Here is a 27,261-nt window from a genome sequence, read left to right as displayed (position 1 = left end):
AGTTACATAATCAATTAAAAGAGGTTGTTTGGCAAGACCTTTAGAAACAAACAAACTTACAATTTTGATCAGACCGGGGTGCACTTGTCGCTGAGGGAGAAATGCATGCCTTGAGACACGACATACTCCCCCCTAGTGGTGTTGAGTTCGCAACGACACTCAAACTAACGCCCTCAACTATCACTGGATCTTCCAGCCAAGAAAAGCTACCTCGCGTTCTTACCAATGTTGTTGTTTCAAGATCCAACCTTTTGCGCATTTTCGAAGTGTGGGAGCAACCTCCGCAAATCTCAAATTACATTGAAAATGAGCGAGAGCGAAGGGCTCATGTGCGGAGAGGCACTGAGGCTGTGGAGGGCGAAGTGGAGATGGATGAGGGTGGAGAAGGGTGGGTTAATATGGGCTCTGTAAAGGTGAATACCTAGCCTGAATTTGGGGAGGGTAGCTTAGTTGCATCACAGGCTACTGCAAAGAAAGATCCTTCAATGGTGTCACGCTTTCACTTTGTGCGAGAACATACTCTGCATGGCACTGTCACTGGCATGGAGAGCGTGCGCATTATGTCAACTTATGACGACCAACTAGATCGTCTATTAGTGTCCTTCAAAGACGCCAAGGTATGATGGCATGTATTCTGCGTCTCATAGTGGTTCTTGATAGTAATCACAGATAGCTCTTCTTGAGTGGTCGGACGCTGCACACGATCTTGTCACCGTTTCAATACATACGTATGAGCGAGCGCCTCAGATGGTTGGTGTTTGTCTTCATCGCTGCGTGTATATGTGACCAGTTTTCAGGTTTCATTGCATAGTCCCCTTTTCAGAACAGAATTGCGTGCAGACCCCTTGTCCCGATGTGCAGCACTATCTCTTCCAAAGGACGCATTCGCTATTCTTCCGTTCTTTCAGACTCAAGCAGAACTCGATGTAATGGAACAGGAACAAAACCATACAAGGTGTGCATTCCTCTGAATTCCTCTGGCTCGATACAAATTCGAACAACCAACAGGGACGTACCATACTCTCCAAGTTTCGTACTAGACCTCGTCAACGATGTCGATGAGCGCATTCGAAACGTCATCGATTTTGTTTTCCTCCCTGGATACAACAATCCAACGGTCGCGGTACTTTGCCAATCTGAGCAGACGTGGGCTGGGTACGTGGCATGCTTTGCTTCATTTTCACACAATGACGCGTTCCATATAGTCGTCTCAAGGAGTACCGTGACACAGGCTCGCCTCTACATATTCACCTTGGATCTCATGAGTCGAAATTACCCCATTATCACGGCTGTCGACGGTCTCCCTTACGACAGCGTGTCTCTCCTCCCCTGCGCAACTTCACTTGGAGGTGTCATCGTCCTCACAAGTAATTCCATCATTTATGTCGATCAAGCAGCTCGCCGTGTGTCCCTTCCTGTTAATGGCTGGGCTACACGCGTCAGTGATATGCCAATGCCTCCAGCGGACAAAGACCTTGGCCTGTATCTCGAAGGTAGTCGGCTCGTGTTTGTCGATGAAAAGACTTTCTTTGTTATTCGAAAGGATGGCATGATACACCCCATCGAGATTATCCTTGACGGGAGGACTGTATCCAAACTAGTGCTATTACCCGTTATTGCTCAGACAACCATACCAGCTGTCACCAGACTACTAAATGATGACCTGCTTTTCGTAGGCAGCATGGTTGGACCGTCGGTATTGATGAAGACCGCTAGAGAAGAGGTACCTTTCGAGCTTCCTGCGCAGCAAACTGGCGTTGCCACCACTATGAATTTTTCTGATAGTATGGATTTAGACGATGACGATGGTTGGTTGCATTTCCACGTGGTTTCGAAACTCTACTGATGCGTCACAGATCTATATGGCGATTCACAGACAACCACCCAGATGGCAGTTGGAGCAGCATCCGGAGCCAGTGCTACAACAAAGACTCGTTCCATCATTCACCTTTCATTGTGCGACTCGTTACCTGCATATGGCCCAATCGCTGATATGACATTCTCTCTTGCTAAGAATGGAGTAAGTATATGACTTTTGATTGGTCAAACTCTGCTCAATCTTTTTCAAGGAACGTTTTGTTCCAGAACTTGTTGCTGCCACAGGAGCAGGTCATTTAGGTGGATTCACCCTTTTCCAGGCGAGTCGATATGATCTTACAGACTGCTACTTCAACTAACAATTAAGCACAGCGTGACCTTCCGACGCGCACTAAGCGGAAACTGCATGTACTTGGAGGGGCACGAGGAATCTGGTCTCTTCCCGTTCGCCAGTCCCAACGTGTCAATGGTCTCTCTTATGAGAAGTCTATGGGCCCATTTTCAGCTGAAATTGACACAATAATAATTAGCACAGACGCTAATCCTACACCAGGTGTTTCGCGGGTAGGTAATCTTTTTTGGTACGTTTTATTCGCTAAACCCTCGCAGATAGCAACCCGAACTGCAAAGACCGATGTCGCTATCCCCACTCGCATACCTGGGACAACCATAAGCGCAGCTCCATTCTTCCAGCGCACCACTATATTGCATGTCATGACGAATGCTATCCGTGTGCTGGAGCCCGGTACGATATTCCTACAAACTTTGTGCATTGATGACTAATGAGGTGGAATAAAGACGGTAATGAAAGACAAGTTATCAAAGATATGGAAGGTAGTTTGCCTCGGGCAAAAATTAAATCATGCAGTATTTGTGATCCCTTTGTACTTATCCTGCGAGAAGACGAGTCTATCGGTCTTTTTATTGGTGAAACGGAGCGAGGAAAGATTCGACGCAAAGATATGTCTCCAATGGGTGACAAGGTATTTCTGATTTCGCTTACCTTGTTTCACACTATTTACTGCTTCAATGTAGACATCTCGCTATATTGCAGGCTGTTTTTTCACGGATACCATCGGTCTCTTCGACATAGAGGCGAGCGAGACTACCCCTGCAGCAGCACACGCAGACAAGAATACGTCTACACTGCAGGCGGCTGTAACAGCTGGCAATAGAAGTCAGTGGCTGGTGCTCGTGCGACCACAAGGCGTCATGGAGGTCAGCCTCACATTGACCTTCCGGGATGAAGCTAGCTAATATCGAGTTCTATAGATCTGGTCACTACCGAAGTTGACTCTTGTATTCTCGACCACTGCTATCTCTACGTTAGAGAATATTTTTGTGGATTCTTGCTCTCCTGCTGCATTGTCTTTGCCACAAGACCCCCCCAGAAAGCCTCAGGATCTTGACATCGATCAAATTCTCGTTGCACCATTAGGCGAAACGTCTTTGGTTCCTCATCTGTTTGTAAGTAATCAACAGTCTTGTAGTTCATCTATTAAGATTTGCGACAGGCCTTCTCGCGTTCTGGAAATATGGCCATTTATGAAGCCTTGCCGGCGCCTGCTCCCACCGAAAAAAAAGCAGATTCTCCTTTACCTAACCCACGGACTGCATTTTTGAAGGTCAAGTTCCACAAAGTCGTGTCGAAAACCTTTGAGATACAGAGAGTTGAGGAAACGGAGAAAACGGTGCTTGCAGAGCATAAGAGAATCTCGCGGACATTTGTTCCATTTATGACTTCCCCAAACATGGAGTGTACCCTTGCCGGCGTTTTCTTCACAGGTGATAGGCCATGCTGGATCATAGCTACTGATAAGGGTGGATTAAGGGTGGTACCCTCGGGACATACTGTCGTTTACGCATTCACTGCGTGTTCTCTTTGGGAGTCCAAGGGAGATTTCCTCCTGTATTCCGACGAGGTGTGTGTGCCGTACGCTGAAAAGTCAAGACACTCACTCGTTCATGGATTTAGGGTCCAACTCTCCTTGAATGGGCTCCAGAAGTTCAACTTGACAGTTGTCTACCGTACCGCAGCATTCCTCGGTCTCGCACATACTCTAACGTTATATTCGAACATTCGGCTTCATTGATAGTGGCCGCTTCCTCATTACAAGCTCGATTTGCTTCCTATGACGAAGACGGTAACATTATTTGGGAGCCTGATGGTTTGTGTCCCGGTCTCATGTCCGAGGTATCTTTATCTGACAATCGTTCAGGGAATGGTGTTTCCTTCCCTCATGCCGACTGCTCGACGCTCGAGCTGATTTCGCCGGAACATTGGGTTACAATGGATGGGTGCGTTTGCTCTTGATCCCAACCGGCAGCGGCATTGATGTATTTGCCAGTTACGAATTTGCATCCAATGAATTTGTCAACGCCCTGACTTGTGTCTCTCTTGAAACAACAAGCACGGAAAGTGGAAGCAAGAATTTCATTGCTGTGGGAACGACGATCAACCGAGGAGAAGATTTGGCTGTAAAGGGAGCGGTATGTTTTCATCCATCATGCTCTTCGGCCAATTTATTTATGAAACCAGACATATATTTTCGAGGTTGTTGAAGTCGTTTCCGATCCTAATTGGACACCAAAAAGATGGTACAAACTGAAGCTGCGAGTGAGAGACGACGCAAAAGGCCCCGTAACAGCTGTGTGCGGCATAAATGGTTATCTTGTGTCATCTATGGGCCAGAAGGTAAACAGACTGCTTTGTATGCAATGTTGCGTTGATAATCCCTGCAGATTTTTGTTCGCGCTCTTGATCTGGATGAACGCTTAGTCGGCGTTGCCTTCCTAGATGTTGGCGTCTACGTTACATCACTCCGCTCAATGAAGAATCTTCTCTTGATCGGAGATGCCGTGAAGAGCGTCTGGCTGGTGGCTTTCCAAGTGCGACGTTTGCGTCTATTCTGTGTTTCTCTTCTGAACAAGCGTTTCGTAGGAGGATCCGTATAAACTCGTCACGCTCGCAAAGGACGTGCGAAAGAGACATGCCACAGCTGTGGACTTCTTCTTTGCCGGGGGAGAATTGGCCATCGCTAGCGAAGACGAAGAGGGGGTGCTAAGGCTATTTGCATATGACCCTTCCGGTGAGTTACCTTGGTCATAGCACGATGAAACTGTGATCTGAGAATTTTGGTTTTTGATTGAAAGATCTCGAGTCTAGAGGAGGTCAGCATTTATTGTGCCACACAGAGTTCCACGGTCATAAAGAGTGCCGCTCGACCATCATGATTGCTCGGCGCACGAAAGACGAACAACTCATTCCCCAAGCAAAACTGGTGTCTGGTGAGGCTCGTATTCTATCTGCATCGATGATGTATCTTATTTGATCGGCAGGATTTACGGACGGATCCCTATCAACCCTCACACCCGTAGATGAAGCTGTTTTCAAACGACTACAACTTTTGCAAGGGCAGTTGACACGAAATGTGCAGCACACTGCTGGATTGAATCCGAAAGCCCATCGGTGAGTGTTTCTGTGCTTGCACTGGGTTCTTCACTGATAACTCTATTAGAATTGTGCGAAATGACGCCGTGTCCAAGCCTTTGTCGAAAAATGTCCTGGACGGCCAACTCCTCAGCGAATTTCAAGTCTTGGGTATCAGTCGTCCAGAATGAAATCACGCGACAGATTGGCACAGAGAGAGCTCTTGTTTTGCATGACTGGTCTTCTCTCATTGTTCCATGGTAGTGAGAATTTCAATAGTCTGTTATTTTGACCTGCAATATATTTATGTGCAATGGCACTCCTCCCTTCGTCATGCTATCCTGAGCTCTCGCGCCAATATCTGAAGACCCTGTATCATAGTATTTGTCGAATATATATAGACCAACAGAGAAAGGTAGCTTACCAGGTGTTTACTGAAGAAACGCGCGGCTCCAAATGGACCCACAGCGAACCAAAGTCCCGGATGTCCAGATGGTCGGTATGCCTGATTGAGTTCTCCCTCCGAGTCAAGGCCCCACACCTCAGGCGGAAGAAGTTGATCGGTAATCTCCTTGCCAAGAAGAGCTCTTGCGGTCTTCATGATGGGTTCATTTCCTGTACTGCAACGTGCGTGAGAAAGACCGACGAGCAAACCCATCAGTCAGACCATACGCTAGAACGATGACATCTGCTGAAAGCTTAAAGCCATCTTTAAACGTGATCCCGTCTTTGTCGAAGTGACTAATGTCTTGGCCTTGCTTTACCTACACGGATATCGCGACCGTCAGCTGCAGCCCTCAGAAAATAGATACGAGTCATACCCTGACTCTGCCTTCGATGATTAGCTTACCACAGCCAATGTCAAGCACTGTGTATTAATTGCAATGTCGCTCGTCTCGGGAACCAATCTAAACGCACTGGTTCCTGATCCAAGGCGGCTATACAAGAATCCCTTCTATCCCAACTTCGCCACTACCGGGCGAAACTTCCCAAGTCAAGTTGAATCCAGCCTGGCGCAGACCGTCGTGGAGTTCTTGATCCAACATCTTCATGTGTCGGATCCCGTCTGATTTTGTCAGTTGCAGGAGGAAGGCTAGAGGCATTGAATTGCTGCGGAAATCCAGTTCCTCCATAGGGGTGCTATTGGGGTAAAGTGACCTGAAGCGAGTTTTCTCCATGGCGGCAGAGGATACGACGCATGTGGCGCTTCTTTGGACCAACGTTACCTTTTTCCTTCTTATGAAAATATGACTTCAGTGTATTTCAATCCGTAAACGTACCTCAGCGGCACCGTGTGCTACGAAATCTTGACATATATCCCCACTAGCATTGCCCTAACGGTCTCGTGAGTATGCGCCCAGTATAAAAGTGCACAGATATGACTTACCGCACCCACAACGATGACACGTTTGCCTCGGAACTGCTCCGCATCCTTATGGAAGTCAGAATGATACAAGGCTCCTTGGAATTCATCCATTCCACTCCAGGTAGGAATGTGAGGGCTGCCGCTTCCTGTGGCGAGGATCAGGTGCTTTGGATTGAGGATCACCTTCTGATCTCCATGTTGTACTTCTACAGTCCATCTTGCGGATAATGCCTCGTATATTGGAATTGAGATTATGGTACTGGAGAGCCAGACACACAATTCCTGATTAACAGCGTAAGACTCCAGGAAATCGGCCAATTTCCCCTTAGGAATGTACTTCGGGAAGTTTATCCTAACATCGTTCAGATATGCGATACCTTTGAACCGTAGGAAGCACATACGGATAGGGACTGTAAAGGACTGTATATTCATTAGCACCAAGCCTGTGAAAAGATAATAAAACGTACTGGAGCTTTGAGACGCGGGAGTATGCAACGTAAGATTTGGATACCTGTGTTTTGCATTATTTAATAACGCAGATATACTATCGTTTGTGCATACCGTTGCCTCCAGCAGTCTCCAACACGCGCATCTTTCTCGATTATAAGTGCGCGGATCCCCAACATACGTAGCCGCGCAGCACACATGAGGCCAGATTGTCCACCACCAACTTTTTATGACTCGTCAAGACACCACGATTCATAAAAGAAACGGCACACCGATTAAAACAGTGGGATCCGCCTCGATAGCACGCCATTTTGCATCGACATCCTCCTCCCAAGTTATTTCGCGATCCTCATATAAACCGTGTTGGTTTGGAGGAGACTCCTTGTGCCCGACGAGGTCCTGCATGTTTGTGAAAAGAGTTAAAGCCTTCCACTTCTTATCGGCATCTTGCACCAGACGGAAGAAACCTCGTCCGAGTGCAGCCGGATTCGTAATACTGAAGGTGAAAGCACCTTGCACTCCTTCGATGCCTTGTGAGCCCGGTAACTTGAACGGTGAAGGCAGCATTGATAGTGTGATCGTCTATCTTGAAGTCACGAAGACTAGAATACTCAAGTCGCGACTTTCCATCGACAACCTGCGAGAGAAATTCGCGTATTTTTTCTAGACCTGACAGTGTTCTGTGATTCCAAGAGAAACATAGAAGATCTGAGGGTACTTATAAGCTAGTGCGCCTCACTTGCTTGGACAAGCACTGACCTCTGAACCACCCGTCCGAGAGGAAATGGTTCACAAATGACACAGTGTCTGCAGTGGACGATGCAACCTCTAGGCTTTTGAGCCAATCGGTGGAAATTGAGTGAAGGTCCTCTGAAGCCATGTCCGTACACTGGTAGATAGTAGAGGGTAAGTATAGCCTACGCGGGTGTATAAACTTAGAATTCTGAACGAAGAAAATTCACCAGCTTACACCGCACGATACTACTGTAACGCCACGACATGGATACTCAATTGGCTATCAGTCATCTAGCCAATAGGGTACGTACCCACTTCACTTGGCAAGTGTTCCCACCAGCATCAATAATTTGGCTGGCCTGAACGGCATGACAGTGCCCAAATGGACAGTGCTAGGTAACTAGGATGCATTTAGCCCTTGGCTGATCTTGACGATGAAACTGGAGAGTATACAAAGTAACAAACCACCAGTGCTGGCAATCAAATTCGGAATCCAATCATGATAGTCGAAGTAAACAAGTGTTCAATTTTGAGGGAACGAGTTTCCTGACAATATGGTATGTACATAATGAAAGGAGACGATAGAATGGAAGGGGTTGAGTGTCGCAGAAGCGTACTACCAGTGAACACGGCAGCTTAGGTGCAAATTATATAATTTAAATGCAGGTAGGTCATTTCAATTTATTTTCACATGTTTGAGCGCTTATTTAGTCGCTGTCGCTTGGCATCCGCTCTGTTCGCTTATTTTGTGGGGAGTGAGTGGAAGTAATCCATCGACTGCCAGCATTTACTCTTCCGAAGCCACCCGATATCGGACGTATTGTTGACTTAAATACTGTCCATAGTCGTAGAGTTACACTAGTGTCGTTTGAACCCCCAGAATTCAGACTTTGATCCTGTCACTTTGTTTGAACGCACTCTTCTCTTTTGTGTGCCGTTGTCGTCGAGCCTAACACGCTAAACAGTCAACGTCACAGAGAGCTACCACTTGGATTTTTCCACGTTCAGTGTAACAGTCTTTCAAGTTACTACCTACGGAGGTTTCAATTTCACTTTTGGTGCTCTCTACCTGCCTCAAATCGGCCTCGTGTATGTTGTTATTGATGCATGTCCTCTCACATATTTTCCAGGGCTTCATACACCATTGACGGGGTTGTTGGGCAGGAGTTCTACAACGCCATCGGGATCTACCTCGCCATCTGGGACTTGATTACGTTCATCTTCTTGTGAGTCTGAGGAAGTATGCTTTGCAAACACATCCTTAATAATCTTACAGCCTTTGCGCACTTCGTACAATCGCCCCCATCGTTGTAACGCTCGGACTGATCTCATCCAGCATCACTATATCCTAAAGACTCTCTGTCGTGATACTTAGCGGTGCCCGCTACCGGTTTGTAAAGGTGAGCGGGGATAGCAACGCCTCATGAATCAGTTCGCTTGATAAGGGGCACAGCAGGATGACAGGGTAGATGCATGTTCGATTGATGCGAGGGCATGCTGATACAGATCTGAATAGTATATAGACGAGGAAAACCGCAACGGGAGCGACTCGTTCTCGTTACTGGGCACAGTCACCGTTCCCACATATGTGTTACCAGTGACCCAGTGAATGGCGCGGCACATCCATATAACCGATTTTCTCGCAGTAGGATAACATACTATGCAGTCAATCTTTCACTGCTTTCGCTGTTACTCCTATGTGCGCGGAGGCTGATGATGCACTTCGACGCAGATGTAGTCTTCCTGAATTTGATACACGACTCACCTGCACGACAGGACTGGTTTCTCTGCAGAGGTGAGTCATCTTTCTGCTTTCATATGAAGCAGCTCATATTGCATGCCTACCTAGATCCTTTCGAGTGTTCAAGTTGAAAGTTGGAGTAGGGAGCTGTACGGTATTATGCGTGACCTAGGTGTGTTTTATTAGGTCCATCATGCGCATACATACTTATATTTGATCTTTGAGTCCGTCTATATCACACCAACAGTGAGGCACGCTGTGCACGCCCCGTGATAGTATAATTATTGTGTCCTTGCACGTCTTATCTCAGTCCAACATTCCCTATATTTCACGAACATTTCATGCCAACTCCAATATGTAATATGCGAAGAGCTGCATGAAGTGGACATGTGATTTCCTTATGCGCATTGACCAATTCTGTAAATCACTAGTAATTCGTGCGTCGGTGTCAACTGCCATACTGCACCGATGTGAAAGCAAAAACACGACTCACGGTGCACGTAGAGAGTAACTGTATGCAGGTGAGTCATGTTATCAAGTCCAGGAGGATGCTGATACATACACATTGTTTGTAATAGCAGAGGTTGCTCTGGCATTCGGAGTCATGAATGCACGACAGGCGACATTGATCGGCGCTAGCCTCATCACCGGTAACGGGGATGGCAGAGGTTGATGATGCTAGAGCAGTAATGACGGCGAGGACGATTGCGGCAGAGGAGAAACGCATTGTTTGTGACTCGTGATATGGGATCAGGTAGTTCTGAAGGCGATTGTAGGAAGCCGGCTGGCTTTTATATTCTTCTTTGGAATCCCTGTTGCCTGAACGTGAACAATTTACAATGCCAGCATGTTGCCAGCACTTAAGCCCAGTGAAAGTCGGACATACGGTTTTCCACTGCCCGCAGCAACGTAGGTATACTGTGGCTGTGACACTTCTTATTGCGTAGATACACGTCGGTATCTGCGCTTTCCGTAGCTGCGAAAACGATGCGCATCAACGCTGGTGTATGCTTTTCAATGCATTGACTACTGGATAGAATTCCGTAGATTTGAATATAACTGTGTATCCCTTTGATATTTTGCTGGCTTCGACGCAAATATACGGAAATCGATGCATTGCAACATGACATACAATTCAAAACATGGGAATAAAATCTACCCGCGCTCATTCGCGCTAGCTCCTCCCTCTAGGCTCCAGGATTGTCCTACCCCGGTGCCCGGCTAATGAAACGTGCCGCTAGAGAACTTTGCAGGGACGTTGACCGTATTTGCGGACGACATGCGATCAGTAACCTAGATGGAATACACAAATGAGCATACATTAATAGAAATAGGATCAGTACTTACCAGATTCGAAGCTTCAATGTCATACTTAGTTCTGTAACAATAAGAATAGAGCACGATGAAATGAATGAAAATGATACCGCTTGACAGTCTGGTCCATGGAGCCGCATTTTCAGTCTTTAAGTCAGCTCGAGCTGGTTCGAGCCAGACTTCTCTCGAAAACAACACCGTCCGCTGGCGGGCGCGACGCTTCGGCGAACGCCGTTTGCTTGATGACGTGAGCGAGGAACGTCATCCGCTTCAGTCACACTTCTATGGTGGACGATAGGTTACCGGTTGGATTTGCCGATTTGCCGCAACTTATTTCGAAGTCCGATCACTGTTTGTTCTAGTCTTTTGAACTATTTGTTAGTACACCTCAAATATTGCGGTCACAGGAGGTCACAAGCGGTTGGGTACTTACAATAGACATAGTTTGACCGCTCCAGAACTTTAGTACCGACCGATCGACCCCAGCCTGACTCAGACGGACTTAGAGACGATGGAACGAAGCCATGGTTCAAATATGCAGCATCGGTAAGCCAGTTAGAACTTGAAGAGTGCAACTTGATATGCTTCTTCAAGAACAGTGCACCACTGCTTCGTTCGCGGTCTGCTGAGTCGGGCCTATGTATAAGCAGTTAGTATCCATTCAATAATACGAACTTTGTTCACATGGAACAAATTTCGGCAGAACCTGCGGGAGCGTATTCGATTAACAATGACCACTGAATCATAACCTGCCTGCAGGCATCGACAATTCTCTTCTTTGTAACGACAGAACCCTCGCTCGAATCACCGGCCTCTCGTCCTAACCCCTCACTCTTCGCTTCAAAGCTTCATCATTTGAACCTGCACTGACCCTGCCAGTGCAACGACAAAGTCAAGAAGTTAGCATCATTCTCGCCGATACTTACAGATCAATATCAATTAATCTTTAGTGAAGCTGGTATTGCAAGTCGTGTCACGTCCGCGGCAGGCACGACTGGCCAAAATGAATGAGGCAGTGGACACCAGGTCGCAGAATGAACCGGTTGTTCTTTCAAGACTAGCAGCACGCAAATAGATTGAGTGGAGAAATTTGTATTTCTGAATTGCAAAGAGTGGAGTGCTGCCAGAGACGGTTCAAGTGAGTGATTTATGCCAGAGAACTCACTATCATGAACTATGGCCCCAGTGATGGCAGGTTGTGATACAAGGGTCGTAATTGAACACATTTCTGCAGGTTCTACCGAAATTTCTGCCGTCTGACCTGAGCAATAACAATTCTGCCAGATTGATCAGAATCGTGCCCATAAGTGTATGCAGGATATGAAAGCTGGCCGTCGTCCTACAGTGTCCCCCATCCTCAGAGATACCATTCAAGATCCCCTCAGAAGATTCCATATCATCTCGCACAGAAAATGCGTTTCTCCTTCATCGCCATTGTTGCTGCTTTGACAGCATCTATGCATGTCAGTGCATAGTGTTTGAACACACCTTGCAAAACTACTGCGGATTGCTGCACAGGCACGGTTTGTGGACCTAGCGTGAGTATGAGCAGGTCGCTGTGCAACCAGGATCAACCGCATGACTCACCTGCGCGCCTTAGGATGGAGCTTGATTGTTAGTTAGGTTACAAAATTGAGCCGGCAGTACGAAGGGCACGTGCGGACAGAAGTCATGCTTCTACTTTCGCTTTGGTACCATGGTTGACAGTGCAATGCCTAGTAGTTCGCAGTCAATCAGTACAGTTGTTTTGGGACAAGTTTTTGTATTGTTCGAGCAATGTGGATGTTTGAACTTATCTGAAAAATGATCGATTGTGCCTAGTCTTACTCGTGGTTCACTGAGCTTCAAGTCGAGTTCGAGGGGCTGTCGAAGGTTCAACAGAGCTCCAGCTAAAGCCGTTTCTGACATTATGATTTGACCGGTCAACGATGTTAATTGGCCGACTACGCTACTATCCCTTCCATGGACCACTGCAATCGACATCCCCGTTGCAATGACAAAGGGAAACTAGGAGACGAGCAATTCATAGTCAGCCAACTAAAATGACAATACTATCCATGGGACCCACAAAATTATTAGCACATCTAAGCTTGATCTGGTTGGCCAGCACCAGTAAATGTCTCCCTGCCTTCACGCCACGCTTGAAACCCATCTGGAATCGATTGCATTTCCGGCGCATTCGTCGATAGGTATGTGGGGATGACCGATTGCTCCCAGGCTGTTCGCTTGAAGACTAAATAGTATTCGCGAAGCGAGAACGCTGTGCACAACAATCTGGGATCTAAAATGTCGAGGGCCAATCCACAAACGCGGCGTTGGTCAATCAGCATAAACGGGAACAACAAATATTGGAATGAATTGGAGCGCTAGTACTAGTCAGTGTCTTCGTTCTTCCCCAAGGCAGCGGAACATGGACATACCTGAACCCACAAGCTCCAGCCTAGTGAAAACACTCCAATTCAGGAATACAATAACGAGAATGGCAGCTGTCCAGCCCTTTGTTTGTGTCCAAAGCAAGAGACTCAGTAGTCTCAGTGGTCTCCATGATGCCATCTGACAACGAAGGCTAGGGTCCGTAAACGACGACACTGGTACTGAAGACTGAACCAAATGGAGGTGCGCGCCCGCGGCTGTTTTCGTCGATTGGAGACTGCATTGCATCATTTGCATGTTGGTTAAAATAAATGTACATATACATAGATACGCGTTCTCTAATCAAATTTCTGGGTACACAGAACAAACATCGCGGATCGGACTTCGAAATTTATCACGGCAAATCGGCAAATCGAACCGTAACCTATCGTCCACCATACACTTCGACCGTGCTTTCCTTATTTAGGCCCCCGGAACCGTTCGACACAGAGTACTGACCCTTTCCCTGGCTCTAGATCGCAGCAAACCCACCCAGCACCACCCCCGACTCGCAAGGAGGTTTCTCCGTGGGTGGTGCCATTGCCCTGGCATTGTTCGTCGTCTCCCTTGGTCTCTTCGTCACCTATCATTGGTGGTGTTGTCTCATGAGCAACGCGTTCTGCGCGCCACTATCTCAAAAGACGGGCCTGTAGACTCACCAGCAATCCCTGTCATACAGCCCTTTCATTCAACTATTTTTGTGGGCTTCGCTCGAATGCATAGTCAAGATGTGCTGTAGCAATCGAACGCTGACCATGTCTTCCCCGACCAGTGAGCAAGAGTCGATTGAGTACAAGGTGTGCCTGGCGGACGACGTCTCCCGTCGGAATGTGGGATTTAAAGAGCAAAGACACAGCCTTGGAGATGTCTCCGTCGGTGATCTATTCACCCAATAACACATGGGCGGTCCGATAATTACCCCGTCTGGTCTGCTGCTGCTAAAAGCCTATAAGAGCTTCTAGAAGCAATATACATATATATCGATAGGAGACACAGCATAATTGACGGCGATTTACTAATTCCCCATGGTCATAAGGTCGATTGTACAATGATATAAAATTTTGCTAACCCACCGCTCAAATCATGGCTCCTGCAGTTGACGGTCACTTTGCTATCATCGCCGGCATTTCTCTTTCCTTTGTCGCCGTCAAGGTACTGAGGCGATTCATCACGAAGCGACAGAATAGTCCTTCTCTTCCTCCTGGCCCGGTGCCGCTCCCACTGTTGGGGAACGTCTTATCTGTTGACGCTCGGGAGCCTTGGCTGACTTATACCGAATGGGGTGCTGCGTATGGTACGTGAACAAATAGTATAGGGTATATGCACTACAAACCATTATATCAGGGGACTTGGTCTTCGTGCAAATGATAGACGAGGAAATGGTCGTGGTCAATTCTCAGCACACTGCAGAAGCCTTACTGGACAAGCGTTCTCGGATTTACTCTGATAGGCCTTACCTAGCCACACTCGAGCCGTGCGTTCTTCCAGTATTCTTCTATTCAACCAGTCTGAGGCTCTTGCAGGTATGGCTTGTCAATTAACTTTGGATTCATGGGTTACGGTGATGAATGGCGTCTCTGCCGACGACTCTTCCACCAGACTTTCCGTTCCGAGTCTGCAGTGAAATTCCTCCCAATGCAGATCAGGCGTGCTCACGAGATGGTCAACAACCTAGTCAATGACCCTCAACATTATCATGACCACTTCGCAACGTCAGCAAATTATCTTTATAGATTGAACAGTTATTTACCTGTTTACAGATTCTCGTTATCTGTTTACAGATTCTCGTTATCTGTTGTGATGTCAACTGTATATGGCTACGATGCCAGTGCTCGTGATGATCCTCTTGTGCAGAATGTGGTAAAGGCACTGATCCCGGGCCTGGCCGTATTGACCCCAGAAAGAGCATTGATGCTTAAGACCTTCCCTTTCTGTGAGAACTCAACTCTCCTAGCCGAGAGAACGTTAACATGACATGCACTTTTGTGGAATGTAGTGCTAAAGTTACCTGACTGGTGTTGGGGATCATCGATCAAGCGTACTGCTCAATCTTCGACCGAGCGCATCAATAAAATGGCCAACGCACCATTTCGATATGTGCAACAGCACATGGTAGGTATTTATTTTTCTCTTGATCCAGACATTGGTCCGACCCTTGCTAAGGCAGACAGTTCGATCCTCGTTCGATCTTCGATGGTTGCAGAAAATTTGCGACGGATGGAAACGCAAGAGGAGGTATCCAATCCTGCATTCGAGAGTGCCTTAAAGAAAGCAGCTACTACTGCTACTATGGGTAAGTGAGCTTTTTTATAAGCAACGTTGTGCTCTCGACATAAACCAATATCACCCAGGTTCATATGAGACGGTAGGTGGGTAATCCCATCATGTTATCCGCTCCTTATCCTCGTTACAGACTTCGGCAGTCTTGATGGTCTTTTTTTTGGCCATGGTATTGTATCCAGACGTTCAGAAACGCGCACAAGCGGAAATCGACTCGGTGATTGGAAGAGAACGGCTGCCAACGTTCGAGGACAGAGCGTCACTACCCTACATTGATGCACTTGTGCGAGAGACTTTCCGATGGGAGCCCATTGGACCCCTTGGTATTCTCCCCTGCCAAGTGATCTGGCCTGTACTGAAGATAATCTCATAGGCATACCACATGCCACCTCGAGTGATGACATATACGATGGCTATTTCATTCCAAAAGGTCCGCTGTTGTTGTCCCATCAACACAATGATTATTTATAATACCGTACACCAGGCACAATCATCACGTACAACATATGGTCCGATATGTTCCTCTCAGCTTTTGTAACACTGACTTGATTTTAGGGGCATTACGCGGGATGAAAAGCGGTACCCCAACGCATCTCGCTTTATACCAGAGAGGTTTATCGACGTTGATGGCGCGTTAACAGGTGATGACCCCACACAATACTCCTTCGGCTTTGGCCGGCGTATGTGTCCAGGTTCGTTAAGTTACTTTAATTCTATAAAAAAATCGTTGACAAGACTTTAATCAGGGCGGTATACCGCTGATGCCTCTGTGTGGTCTGCCATTGTGACTATGTTGGCCACATTGGATATTTCTTCTGCCAAAGATGACCAGGGCAAAGTGATCAGCTTTACTCCTACGTTCACCACGGGAGTGGTTCGGTACTTGACTCCCTCGTGTCGTTCTATTCTCTTGTCACTAACAGCTTCGTTACTTCAGCCGTCCTGCGATCTTCCCTTGCAGTATCTCAGCACGGTCTCGCATCCATTCAGACCTTGTGAACTGTTGGCGAACTGCCGAGTTTTGACATCAACGTCGCACTTCAAATTTGCGCGCTAAGAAGACCGAACGAGTGTACAGTTTTAGGGAGTCCTTACGAGGCAATATATCGAGATTGATACAATGCAAAATTCCAGAGATACTGTTCATATCGAAATGTTGTCAATGTATGAAATGAAAATGTCCCGTGCTTCGCAGCTACACTATATCCAGCATCCGGACATTCACCATGTCATCAACAAAGGTCATGTCCCTCACTTGTGCGATGATGTGGTTATCCAAAACAATTCTCTTATACTCCGAACCGTACTGTTGCGCTAGTAAGAGTGCACTAAAAAAGACGAGCAAGGCGAACGAGCAACCTTGACCCTCTGGTAACCAGCTCATCATCTCCGGGCTCAACAGACCAATCATCCACGCTCTGCAACTCGTCTGTAAAGTCCTCGAATGAATGAGCAGGAATGTCTGCAGAGTACGCCTTGCAGGCGAGAACTGATGACAAGGTTGTATTCTGTTGTGACCAGCAGGTCTTGTAGCCTGTCTGCCTTGACTTCATATGTGAAATATGTGTCCCTGTCTCTACCAGGCCTCCGCTTGACTTCTGTGAGAGGAAACACAATGCAAGGCAATTGCAGTCTGGCGTTTGCGAAACGAGGTGGGCCGAGGTTCTCAAGAGTGGTATATGGTTTCGAAGCCACGATATTGTTTCACAGCGTGGAGAATGAATTCTGCGTTTCATCTTCGGATAGAGATGGCAACATGCATGGCAGAGCCTTGTATGAGGAAATGTTGGCTGGGAGGCAACTGTTGAAGTCAGATGATTGTCCCACCCGATCAAGGGCCGTGATGTCGCCCGAACGGGCTATGATCTCCTGTTAAGAGACGTCCTAGCGCCTTCTGTCTTCCTTCTCCGTAGATTATAGGAATGTGGATGCCGAATATCCCAAACAGAGAATACGCGACGTCTTCATCACGCGCAGTGACACGCGTTGATGCCCATTGAAGTTTCTCTTCGGCATCTCTCATCCCCGGGCGGAAGGCGAGGAGCGCCCGCGCATTTAAGCCAGTTGAATGCTCCAACTCCTGTATGATACTGACAGGCTCCTTGTGGTTGCGTGATCGGTCGTCGAGATATAGGGTCCAATCAGCTTGGTAGAAAATAATGACTTTCGGGGCCAGGAGTTCTGGAATACTCCATGCTCGCGTGTTCCAAGCACTGTTTGCAAGCGCGCCCGACTTTGATGAAGAAGGAACATCCGATAGGTAGACAATGATGAGTGCTGAGCGGTGATACCAGATGAACATGGAGTGGTGTGAAACATCGAACTCAACAACGTCGGGACGGTCGATGCAGCATGTATCGCTCCACGCCCAATGATGCCCCGCATCGCGAGCAGCTTTGCAGAATTTCTGTAACTTCACTACGGTTCCAGCCGGGTCCAAATCGTACATAGCCTTGTGCTGAATGTCATACAGCGTTGGCTCCTAGGTTCCCACCTGTGTGATAACATGACCCCCGAAGTATTGCGCGACCGCTTCTTTGATGGGCTGCGTTTGGTGGGGCACATGTATCACTGATGAATGTAAAAGCTCTTTATACTCTTTAATCTCCGTAAATGCGTTGATCTGCGCATATCGATTGCACAAACATCCAGTAGAGGTGTTGATTAGACAAAGTGGAGCGTTCTCCAGTCGGGCGTAAATGGCTAGTCGAATAGCATCTTCTACTTCAGATTGACTGACGTATTGGGGGTGTAGCTCTGCAAAAATGTGAGTGATTTTCAAGTCAGGCACACTGATGTCACGAAGCGTACGCGACAAGGCGTTGACAGGATTATCATCAATGCCATGACTGGTAGATACACCGACACTACCATGTGGGGAAGGAGAACCTTAAAAGTTGTGTAAGTCGCTGATCACAAATGGGGTCATGGAAGTGCAACCCACGCGTGGCTGTGCACTTCGACGCAGATGTAGTCTTCCTGAATTTGATACACGACTCACCTGCACGACAGGACTGGTTTCTCTGCAGAATGAGTCATCTTTCTGCTTTCATATTGGAAGATACGGTTTGAAGCAGGTCATATTGCATGCCTACCTGGATCCTTTCGAGTGTTCAAGTTGTTGAAAGGTTGAAAGTTGGAGTAGGGAGCTGTACGGTATTATGCGTGACCTAGGTGTGTTTTATTAGGTCCATCATGCGCACACATACTTTTATTTGATCTTTGAGTCTGTCTATATCACACCAACAGTGAGGTGCGCTGTGCACGCCCCCTGATAGTATAATTATTGTGTCCTTGCACGTCTTATCTCAGTCCAACATTCCCTATATTTCACGAACATTTCATGCCAACTCCGATATGCGAAGAGCTGCATGAAGTGGACATGTGATTTCCTTATGCGCATTGACCAATTCTGTAAATCACTAGTAATTCGTGCGTCGGTGTCAACTGCCATACTGCACCGATGTGAAAGCAAAAACACGACTCACGGTGCAAATAAAGAGCAACTGTATGCAGGTGAGTCATGTTATCAAGTCCAGGAAGATGCTGATACATACGCATTGTTTGCTGTAGCAGAGGTTGCTCTGGCATTGTGAGTCATGAATGCACCACGGGCGACATTTATCGGCGCTAGCCTCATCACCGGTAACGGGGATGGCAGAGGTTGATGATACTAGAGCAGTAATGACGGCGAGGACGATTGCGGCAGAGGAGAAACGCATTGTTTGTGACTCGTGATATGGGATCAGGTAGTTCTGAAGGCGATTGTAGGAAGCCGGCTGGCTTTTATATTCTTCTTTGGAGTCCCTGTTGCCTGTTCGTGCGTGCGCTCGAACAATCTACAATGCCAGCATGTTGCCAGCACTTAAGCCCAATGAAAGTCGGACATACGGTTTTCCACTGCCCGCAGCAACGCAGATATACTGTGACACTTCTTATTGCGTAGATACACGTCGGTATCTGCGCTTTCCGTAGCTGCGAAAACGATGCGCATCAACGCTGGTGTATGCTTTTCAATGCATTGACTACTGGATAGAATTCCGTAGATTTGAATATACTGTGTATCCCTTTGATATTTTGCTGGCTTCGACGCAAATATACGGAAATCGATGCATTGCAACATGACATACAATACAAAACATGGGAATAGAATCTACCCGCGCTCATTCGCGCGAGCTCCTCCCTCTAGGCTCTAGGATTGTCCGACCCCGGTGCCCGGCTAATGAAACGTGCCGCTAGAGAACTTTGCAGGGACTTTGACCGTATTTGCGGACGACATGCGGTCAGTAACCTAGATGGAATACACAAATGAGCATACATTAATAGGAATAGGATCAGTACTTACCAGATTCGAAGCTTCAATGTCATAGTTCTGTAACAATAAGAATAGAGCACGATGAAATGAATGAAAATGATACCGCTTGACAGCATTCGTTGGTGCCCGAACCATAATGAGCAGAAGTCCTCATGATGTCACAAAGCTCGAAGCAACATCCAAAACCTAGGCTGACAACAGATCAGTGAATCAGAGTAGCAGTACTGAAAACAAATGTACTGGTGTGGCACGAGACATGTCAGGTACTAGAAGATTGAGTTGAATGACTCGGAGTGGTTATATGCGCCCTGTTTCGAACATTTTCATCTAGTATTGACACGACCAAGGCAAAAAAACTCACATCATTTGAGTCGTCGTGACGAGGAAGAAAGGGATGAGAGAATTCAAGGTAGGCAGGCGACGAGTAAGTCAGTCGACAATAGTAATAATGCACTGATGATGGTGAGAGGAGAGTTCATTAAAACTTCGAGTCGCAGGCAAGTGGACTTTTGAAATATTGAAGTTGGTTCGAGTGTGGCGAAGTACGAAATACATGAGCAATAAGATATGTATTACGCACGGACCTTCAATTGAACATGTTGACAGTTCGTCGGGGACTGTCCTTGGTTTTGCGGGTCTGACGGAGAATGCGCAGACTGTTATTACGGGGTTTGTGTGAGTATCAGTAGTTTTCCTGGATGTGATCAACGACCAGGTCACCAGAAACCCCCGTCTATAGTACTGTCGAAGCGTGTGATATACGGAATATTAGATAACGCGGAGAATAAACATACGGCCCCGGGAACGACTTAGTTGCCGGGCCTCGAACCAGTCCATTCTTGACTCGATAGTAGTGGCCGACGACCGCCGCAGACCTGCTGTTGAACCAGATTACACAGTCACTGGTTGCGAATGTGACGTACTGATACTACATCGCGATCCCTTGTATCATATGGCTTTTCAAATTAATCCCCGCTTTAAGTTGCAGGTCCTAGCTCAAAAGTTGTTAATGAATGTATGTGACCAGTTCTTGATCTTTCAACCGTTCTGACATGGACATCTCACAGTGACGCTACACGGTCTAGCCAAGCTCAGGGATTGCAGCCGAGTACTGCCAGATTTTTTCGATGGCGACGAGATGAGTCGTCTGCATTTCTTGACCAGTTCTTGGTCTGACCTCTGCGCTCAGTGCTTTTCAGCAAGCAGACCCATCCTCGTTGTTCTACACATAGCCCACACCGTACTCCCTCCGAGTCTCTCTGTGAAACCACGTGCGCCCGTCGGCGACTTTTCATCGCTCTTCAACCACACTCGCTCCAATACCGATAGAGCAACCGAATTCCAGCAATGCTCAAGGCGGTCTACCTTCTCTCATTGTCGTCCTTATATTATTGAAGTTGTTATCGTACAGGACAGAAAGGTATGTCTTCGCATGCGCTTCCAACTGTTGTGGACAATAGTCTCTGTCCAGGCACTGGTTGTTGCTCGGCGGCCAGAACATGACAAGCTGAAATGAACACAGCAACATCACAGCCAGTCGGATTGCAAAGCCCAGGCGTCTTCACCGTAATGTCGCTCTGCCTCCGCCTCGCCGTTGGAAACTTTGTATTCGCAAATATATCTGAATACTCAAATAACACCGGAGGAACTGCCAGATATATAGTACCGACGCGGTCCTGTGAGTCAGAATTGAATATTGAATTCATGCATGTATGTTGTCTCATGAGCAACGCGTTCTGCGCGCCACTATCTCAAAAGATGGGCCTGTAGACTCACCAGCAATCCCTGCCACACAAGCCCTTTCATTCAACTATTTTTTGTGGGCTTCGCTCGCATGCATAGTCAAGATGTGCTGTAGTAATCGAATGCTGACCATGTCTTCCCCGACCAGTGAGCAGGAGTCGATTGATTACAAGGTGTTATGCAAATACGACTCACTTTGGAATATGAGATGTAAAGAGCAGAGACACAGCCCTCCGTGGGTGATCTATTCACCCGATAACACAACATTTGCAATAGGCGGTCCGATAATCACCCCGTCTGGCTAGATGGCATCTGCTGCTGCTATAAGCCCGTAAGAGCTAGAAGCAATATACATATGGAGCGATAAGAGACACATCGCTGAGTTGCATCATCGGCGGCGATTTACTAATTCCCCATGGTTATAAGGTCGGTTGTATGATATACGATTTGCTAACCCACTGCTCAAATCATGGCTCCTGCAGTTGACGGTCACTTTGCTATCATCGCCGGCATTTCTCTTTCCTTTGTCGCCGTCAAGGCACTGAGGCGGTTCATCACGAAGCGACAGAATAGTCCTTCTCTTCCTCCTGGCCCAGTGCCGCTCCCACTGTTGGGGAACGTCTTATCTGTTAACGCTCAGGAGCCTTGGCTGACTTATACCGAATGGTGTGCTGCGTATGGTACGTGAAAAAATAGTATAGGGTATATGCACTGCAAAACATTATAACAGGGGACTTGGTCTTCGTGCAAATGATAGACGAGGAAATGGTCGTGGTCAATTCTCAGCACACTGCAGAAGCCTTACTGGACAAGCGTTCTCGGATTTACTCTGATAGGCCTTACCTAGCCACACTCGAGCCGTGCGTTCTTTCAGTATTCTTCTACTCGACCAGTCTGAGGCTCTTGCAGGTATGGCTTGTCAATCAACTTTGGATTCATAGGTTATGGCGATGAATGGCGTCTCTGCCGACGAATCTTCCACCAAACTTTCCGTTCCGAGTCTGCAGTAAGATTCCGCCCAATGCAGATCAGGCGTGCTCATGAGATGGTCAACAACCTAATCAATGACCCTCAACATTATCATGACCACTTCGCAACGTCAGCAAATTACCTTTATAGATTGAACGCTTATTTACCTATTTACAGATTCTCGTTATCTGTTGTGATGTCAACTGTATATGGCTACGATGCCAGTGCTCGTGATGATCCTCTTGTGCAGAATGTGGTAAAGGCACTGATCTCGGGCGTGGCCATGTTGACCCCAGAAAGAGCATTGATGCTTAAGACCTTCCCTTTCTGTGAGGGCTCAACTCTCCTAGATGAGAGAGCGTTAACATGACTGCACTTTTGTGGAATGTAGTGCTAAAGTTACCTGACTGGTGCTGGGGATCATCGATCAAGCGTACTGCTCGATCTTCGACCGAGCGCATCAATGAAATGGCCAACGCGCCATTTCGATATGTGCAACAGCACGTGGTAGGTATTTATTTTTCTCTTGGATCCAGACATTGGTCCGACCCTTGCCAAGGCAGACAGTTCGATCCTGGCTCGATCTTCGATGGTTGCAGAAAATTTGCGACGGATGGAAACGCAAGAGAAGGTATCAAATCCTGCATTCGAGAATGCCTTAAAGAAAGCAGCTACTACTGCTATTATAGGTAAGTAAACTTTTTTACAAGCAACGTTGTGTCCTTGACATAAACCAATATCACACAGGTTCATATGAGACGGTAGGCGGGTAACTCCATCATGACATCCGCCCTTTATCCTCTTTACAGACCTCGGCAATCTTGAAGGTCTTCGTTTTGGCTATGGTATTATATCCAGACGTTCAGAGCCGCGCACAAGCGGAAATCGACTCGGTGATTGGAAGAGAACGGCTGCCAACGTTTGAGGACAGAGCGTCACTACCCTACATTGATGCACTTGTGCGAGAGACTTTCCGATGGCAGCCCATTGGACCCCTTGGTATTCTTCCCTGCCAATTGATCTGGCCTGTACTGAAGATAATCTCATAGGCATACCACATGCCACCTCGAGTGATGACATATACGATGGCTATTTCATTCCAAAAGGTCCGCTGTTGTTGTCCCATCAATACAACAATCATTTATAATACCGTACATCAGGCACAATCATCACGTATAACATATGGTCCGATATGTTCCTCCAAGCTTTTGTAACACTGACTTGATTTTAGGGGCATTACACGGGATGAAAAGCGGTACCCCGACGCATCTCGCTTTATACCAGAGAGGTTCATTGACGTTGATGGCGCGTTAACAGGTGATGACCCCGCACAATACTCCTTCGGCTTTGGCCGGCGTATATGTCCAGGTTCGCTAAGTCACTTAAATTGGATAAAAAATTCGTTATAAATAGACTTTACTCAGGGCGGTATACCGCTGATGTTTCTGTGTGGTCTGCCATTGTGACCATGCTGGCCACATTAGATATTTCTTCTGCCAAAGATGACCAGGGCAAAGTGATCAGCTTTACTCCCACGTTCACCACGGGAGTGGTTCGGTACTTGACTCCCTTGTGTCGGTCTATTCTCTTATTACTAACAGCTTCGTTACTTCAGCTGTCCCGCGGCCTTCCCTTGCAGTATCTCAGCACGGTCGCGCGTCCATTCAGACCTTGTAGACTGTTGGCGAACTGCCGAGTTTTGACATCAACGTCGCACTTTAAATTTGCGCGCTAGGAAGACCGAATGAATGTACAATTACAGTTCTAGGAAGTGCTTGCACCGGAGCTTTCTCTCCTTCCCTAACGTCTGACTCTGGGATCAGCTTGTTTGTATACGAGACAATATATAATACGATATCGAGATTGATACGATGCAGATACTATTCATGTCGAAATGTTAATGACCCATGCTTCGCAGCTACAATATCTCCAGCATCCTGACATTCATCATGTCCCTCGCTTGTGCGATGATATTGTTATCCGAAGCAATTCTCTTATACTCCCAACCACGCTGTTGCGCTAGCAAAAGTGCGCCAAAAGGACGAGCAAGGCGAACGAGCAACTTCAACCCTCTGGTAACCAGCTCACCATCTCCAGGTTCAGCAGACCAATCATCCACGCTCTACGACTCGTCTGTAGAGTCCTCGAGATTATGCCAATTGCACGGATAGACAAGCAGAAATGTCTGCCGAGTACGCCTTGCAGGCGAGAACTGAACAAGCTTGTATTCTGTTATGACCAGCAGGTCTTGTAGCCTGTCTGCCTTGACTTCATATGTGAAACATTTGTCCCCGTCTCCACCAGGCCTCCGCTTGACTTCTGTGAGAGGAAATACAATGCAAGGCAATCGCAGTCTGTCGAGGTTCTCAAGAGTGGTATACAGTTTCAAAGCCGACTCCACAGCCACGATATTGTTTCGCAGCGTCGAGATTGAATTCTGCATTTCGTCTTCGGATAGAGATGGCAACATGCATGGCAGAGCCTTGTATGATGAAATGTTGGCTGGGAGGCAACTGTTGAAGTCGGATGATTGTCCCATCCGATCAAGGGCTGCGATGTCGCCTGAACGAGCTATGATCTCCTGTAAGAAACGTCCTAGCATCTTCTGTCTTCCTTCTCCATAGATTATAGGAATGTGGATGCCGAATATCCCAAACAGCGAATACGCGATGTTTTCATCACGCGCAGTGATACGCGTTGATGCCCATTGAAGTTTCTCTTGGGCATCTCTCAACCCCGGGCGGAAGGCGAGGAGCGCCCGCGGGTTTATGCCAGTCGAATGCTTCAGCTCCTCCATAATACTGACAGACTCCTTGTGGTTGCATGAGCGGTTGTCGAGATACAGAGTCCAATCAGCTTGGTAGAAGAAAATGACTTTCGGGGCCAGGAGTTCTGGAATACTCCATGCTCGCGTGTTCCAAGCTCTGTTTGCGAGCGTGCCCGACTTTGATGAAGAAGGAACATCTGATAGGTAGACAATGGTGAGTGCTGAGCAGTGATACCAGATGAACATGGAGTGATCTGAAACCTGGAGCTCAACAATGTCGAGCCGGTTGATGCAGCACGTATCGCTCCACGCCAAACGATGCCCCGCATCGCGAGCAGCTTTGCAGAATTTCTGTAACTTCACTACGGTTCCAGCCGGGTCCAAATCGTATATGGTCTTATGCTGAATGTCGTACAGCGTTGGCTCCTGGGTTTCCCACCTGTACGATAACATGACCCACGAGTACTGCGTGACCGCTTCTTTGATGGGCTGCATTTGGAGAGGCACTGATGAATGTAAAAGCTCTTTATACTCTTTACTCTCCGTAGATGCGTTGATCTGCGCATGTAGAGGTGTTGATTAGACGAAGTGGAGTGTTCTCCAGTCGGGCGTGAATGGCTAGTCGACTAGCATCTTCTACTTCAAATTGACTGACGTATTGGGGGTGTAGCTCTGCAAAAATGCGAGTGATTTTCAAGTCAGGCACACTGATGTCACGAAGCATACGCGACGAGGCGTTGACAGGGTTATCATCAATGACATGACTGGTAGATACACCGACACCACCATGCGGGAAGGGAGAACCTTAAAAGTCGTGCAAGTCGCTGATCACAAATCAGTGGATGTGCAACCCACGCGTGGCTGTGATCACCGTCTTTTGTGGTAGACTGTTGGGTAGTAGCCTCTAGGCTCGTGACCAGCATGGCGTATAGTTGATAGCCAGACTAGTTACGAGTCTAAGTAGCCTCGGCGTTGGAAGAGATGGTCACTGGGGCCTATTTGTAAATGTTTAGTAGAAACCGTCTGGTCCCGATGCCATCTGACTCATCAAAACTCCGATCAGTCGGTCCTTCAAGTCACAAGGGTTCTACGTACTACCTTCCACTGGCACGAAAGCTTACAGCTACTTTTGAAGGCGAGAGTCCAATATTAATGATGCTGCGGAACCCTTGGCTTATAAGTTGTCTACAGTCTGAGCTCAAATACTCTACTTCTACTTTACAGTTGCCTCGCTTTCCGTTCGCTCCGTCCAGATGGTGGCTAGTATATGCATGTATGTATCTCGATCAGTACTTTACTCTGCTATCCGTGCGTCGCATGATGGGCTCAAACAGATCATTGCAAGGACACAAACCTGATGCACGATTTGCACTCACATGGGTGATGACGCGGCTCCGATAAACGTATGTATGGATGCAATGTCCAGTCAGCTCCGAATCTTTAAGTCTCTACTCCGAGTCCCGGCTCAGCACACCTCATCTTCTTGCTATGTTCATTCGCGATAGAGGAACCATGAGTCCGCGCGATTTATTCCTGTTCCTTCTCCGTGGCCTAGATGGATAAAAGCGCATCTGAGCAACGATGAATTACAGTCATCTCAGACAAAGTAATTCCGCAAACACGTAGAATCAGCTGTCTGGGCATCAAGGGCCGGGTTCATTGCTAGATGTGCCGGGTAATTGCAGCTTGCCGCCCGGTACGAGTGTGGGCGGACAGATCACCGACTTCAAGTAGTGATACAACGAGAAATGGGTTTTGTCTACATAAACCTCGTCTAAAATATACTTTGAGACGCCATAACCAAAATAAATACGACGGATCCTCGACCAGATATCTCCTCCATGTGGAACACTCAGCAACCATTTCCTACACAGTACTGCTAGTTGGTACATGTACGCGCTCCTGGAAGATAATCGAATTCATG

General features: G+C 47.3%; 12 protein-coding genes across 12 annotated transcripts; 4 read left to right on the top strand and 8 right to left on the bottom strand.

Moving 5' to 3' along the window:
• Positions 1-59: 59 nt before the first annotated feature.
• Positions 60-5,785, top strand: F5891DRAFT_1034242 (CPSF A subunit region-domain-containing protein). Its single transcript, XM_041361747.1, has 25 exons — positions 60-413; positions 462-617; positions 670-750; positions 798-955; positions 1,009-1,155; positions 1,216-1,808; positions 1,857-2,020; positions 2,070-2,138; positions 2,191-2,382; positions 2,428-2,563; positions 2,617-2,801; positions 2,854-3,036; positions 3,091-3,285; positions 3,333-3,740; positions 3,794-3,986; positions 4,038-4,116; positions 4,167-4,308; positions 4,358-4,513; positions 4,561-4,707; positions 4,760-4,907; positions 4,972-5,106; positions 5,158-5,287; positions 5,337-5,412; positions 5,435-5,617; positions 5,672-5,785. Exons 1-24 carry the CDS (start codon positions 102-104, stop codon positions 5,510-5,512), a joined length of 4,263 nt encoding a protein of 1,420 aa, XP_041226040.1. The 5' UTR covers positions 60-101; the 3' UTR covers positions 5,513-5,617; positions 5,672-5,785.
• F5891DRAFT_1164246 (FAD/NAD(P)-binding domain-containing protein) lies at positions 5,580-7,941 on the bottom strand (the record flags this gene model as incomplete). Its single annotated transcript, XM_041365351.1, has 14 exons — positions 5,580-5,618; positions 5,673-5,868; positions 5,921-6,012; positions 6,070-6,116; positions 6,167-6,200; positions 6,235-6,474; positions 6,529-6,582; positions 6,636-6,966; positions 7,016-7,034; positions 7,082-7,125; positions 7,176-7,284; positions 7,334-7,643; positions 7,699-7,769; positions 7,821-7,941. The coding sequence occupies 14 exons, from the start codon at positions 7,939-7,941 to the stop codon at positions 5,580-5,582; spliced, it is 1,707 nt and encodes a 568-aa protein (XP_041226039.1).
• Positions 7,942-8,627: 686 nt separating this feature from the next.
• Positions 8,628-9,449, top strand: F5891DRAFT_1034228 (uncharacterized protein). The gene is made up of 3 exons (XM_041361746.1): positions 8,628-9,022; positions 9,073-9,196; positions 9,250-9,449. The coding sequence occupies exons 1-2, from the start codon at positions 8,904-8,906 to the stop codon at positions 9,146-9,148; spliced, it is 195 nt and encodes a 64-aa protein (XP_041226038.1). The 5' UTR covers positions 8,628-8,903; the 3' UTR covers positions 9,149-9,196; positions 9,250-9,449.
• A 448-nt stretch (positions 9,450-9,897) lies between these two features.
• On the bottom strand, positions 9,898-10,337 carry F5891DRAFT_1034223 (uncharacterized protein). The gene is made up of 2 exons (XM_041361745.1): positions 10,116-10,337; positions 9,898-10,058 (listed from the first exon to the last, which is right to left on the bottom strand). The coding sequence occupies exons 1-2, from the start codon at positions 10,262-10,264 to the stop codon at positions 9,986-9,988; spliced, it is 222 nt and encodes a 73-aa protein (XP_041226037.1). The 5' UTR covers positions 10,265-10,337; the 3' UTR covers positions 9,898-9,985.
• Positions 10,338-10,635: 298 nt separating this feature from the next.
• Positions 10,636-13,475, bottom strand: F5891DRAFT_1173197 (uncharacterized protein). Its single transcript, XM_041365620.1, has 12 exons — positions 13,272-13,475; positions 12,920-13,217; positions 12,679-12,858; positions 12,439-12,458; positions 12,340-12,407; positions 12,259-12,306; positions 12,017-12,112; positions 11,875-11,908; positions 11,285-11,487; positions 11,050-11,089; positions 10,885-10,915; positions 10,636-10,830 (listed from the first exon to the last, which is right to left on the bottom strand). The coding sequence occupies exons 2-12, from the start codon at positions 13,028-13,030 to the stop codon at positions 10,759-10,761; spliced, it is 903 nt and encodes a 300-aa protein (XP_041226036.1). The 5' UTR covers positions 13,031-13,217; positions 13,272-13,475; the 3' UTR covers positions 10,636-10,758.
• An 871-nt stretch (positions 13,476-14,346) lies between these two features.
• F5891DRAFT_980396 (cytochrome P450) lies at positions 14,347-16,542 on the top strand (the record flags this gene model as incomplete). The annotated part of the gene is made up of 13 exons (XM_041376996.1): positions 14,347-14,557; positions 14,608-14,737; positions 14,787-14,975; positions 15,045-15,196; positions 15,260-15,379; positions 15,404-15,556; positions 15,615-15,628; positions 15,677-15,866; positions 15,917-15,973; positions 16,028-16,052; positions 16,099-16,235; positions 16,290-16,422; positions 16,467-16,542. The coding sequence occupies 13 exons, from the start codon at positions 14,347-14,349 to the stop codon at positions 16,540-16,542; spliced, it is 1,587 nt and encodes a 528-aa protein (XP_041226035.1).
• Positions 16,330-17,075, bottom strand: F5891DRAFT_1034204 (uncharacterized protein). The gene is made up of 2 exons (XM_041361744.1): positions 16,481-17,075; positions 16,330-16,422 (listed from the first exon to the last, which is right to left on the bottom strand). The coding sequence occupies exon 1, from the start codon at positions 16,952-16,954 to the stop codon at positions 16,739-16,741; it is 216 nt and encodes a 71-aa protein (XP_041226034.1). The 5' UTR covers positions 16,955-17,075; the 3' UTR covers positions 16,330-16,422; positions 16,481-16,738.
• Positions 17,076-17,374: 299 nt separating this feature from the next.
• On the bottom strand, positions 17,375-18,423 carry F5891DRAFT_1145946 (uncharacterized protein; the record flags this gene model as incomplete). Its single annotated transcript, XM_041365017.1, has 2 exons — positions 18,355-18,423; positions 17,375-18,300 (listed from the first exon to the last, which is right to left on the bottom strand). The coding sequence occupies exon 2, from the start codon at positions 17,990-17,992 to the stop codon at positions 17,375-17,377; it is 618 nt and encodes a 205-aa protein (XP_041226033.1). The 5' UTR covers positions 17,993-18,300; positions 18,355-18,423.
• A 475-nt stretch (positions 18,424-18,898) lies between these two features.
• Positions 18,899-19,338, bottom strand: F5891DRAFT_1034196 (uncharacterized protein). Its single transcript, XM_041361743.1, has 2 exons — positions 19,117-19,338; positions 18,899-19,059 (listed from the first exon to the last, which is right to left on the bottom strand). Exons 1-2 carry the CDS (start codon positions 19,263-19,265, stop codon positions 18,987-18,989), a joined length of 222 nt encoding a protein of 73 aa, XP_041226032.1. The 5' UTR covers positions 19,266-19,338; the 3' UTR covers positions 18,899-18,986.
• A 2,732-nt stretch (positions 19,339-22,070) lies between these two features.
• Positions 22,071-24,247, top strand: F5891DRAFT_1188783 (cytochrome P450; the record flags this gene model as incomplete). The annotated part of the gene is made up of 13 exons (XM_041367043.1): positions 22,071-22,281; positions 22,332-22,461; positions 22,511-22,699; positions 22,748-22,899; positions 22,962-23,077; positions 23,130-23,259; positions 23,318-23,331; positions 23,380-23,569; positions 23,620-23,676; positions 23,731-23,755; positions 23,802-23,938; positions 23,995-24,127; positions 24,172-24,247. The coding sequence occupies 13 exons, from the start codon at positions 22,071-22,073 to the stop codon at positions 24,245-24,247; spliced, it is 1,560 nt and encodes a 519-aa protein (XP_041226031.1).
• Positions 24,248-24,483: 236 nt separating this feature from the next.
• F5891DRAFT_315534 (uncharacterized protein) lies at positions 24,484-26,316 on the bottom strand. Its single transcript, XM_041371323.1, has one exon. The coding sequence runs from the start codon at positions 25,830-25,832 to the stop codon at positions 24,693-24,695; it is 1,140 nt and encodes a 379-aa protein (XP_041226029.1). The 5' UTR covers positions 25,833-26,316; the 3' UTR covers positions 24,484-24,692.
• F5891DRAFT_1034166 (uncharacterized protein) lies at positions 25,852-26,316 on the bottom strand. The gene has a single exon (XM_041361742.1). The coding sequence runs from the start codon at positions 26,059-26,061 to the stop codon at positions 25,873-25,875; it is 189 nt and encodes a 62-aa protein (XP_041226030.1). The 5' UTR covers positions 26,062-26,316; the 3' UTR covers positions 25,852-25,872.
• Positions 26,317-27,261: the final 945 nt, after the last annotated feature.

Source organism: Suillus fuscotomentosus (assembly GCF_016647785.1).
Source record: "Suillus fuscotomentosus strain FC203 chromosome Unknown F5891scaffold_27, whole genome shotgun sequence".
Classification (NCBI taxonomy): domain Eukaryota; kingdom Fungi; phylum Basidiomycota; class Agaricomycetes; order Boletales; family Suillaceae; genus Suillus; species Suillus fuscotomentosus.
The sequence above is the reverse complement of the archived record's forward strand: the minus strand, read 5'-3'. Positions and strand labels throughout refer to the sequence as shown.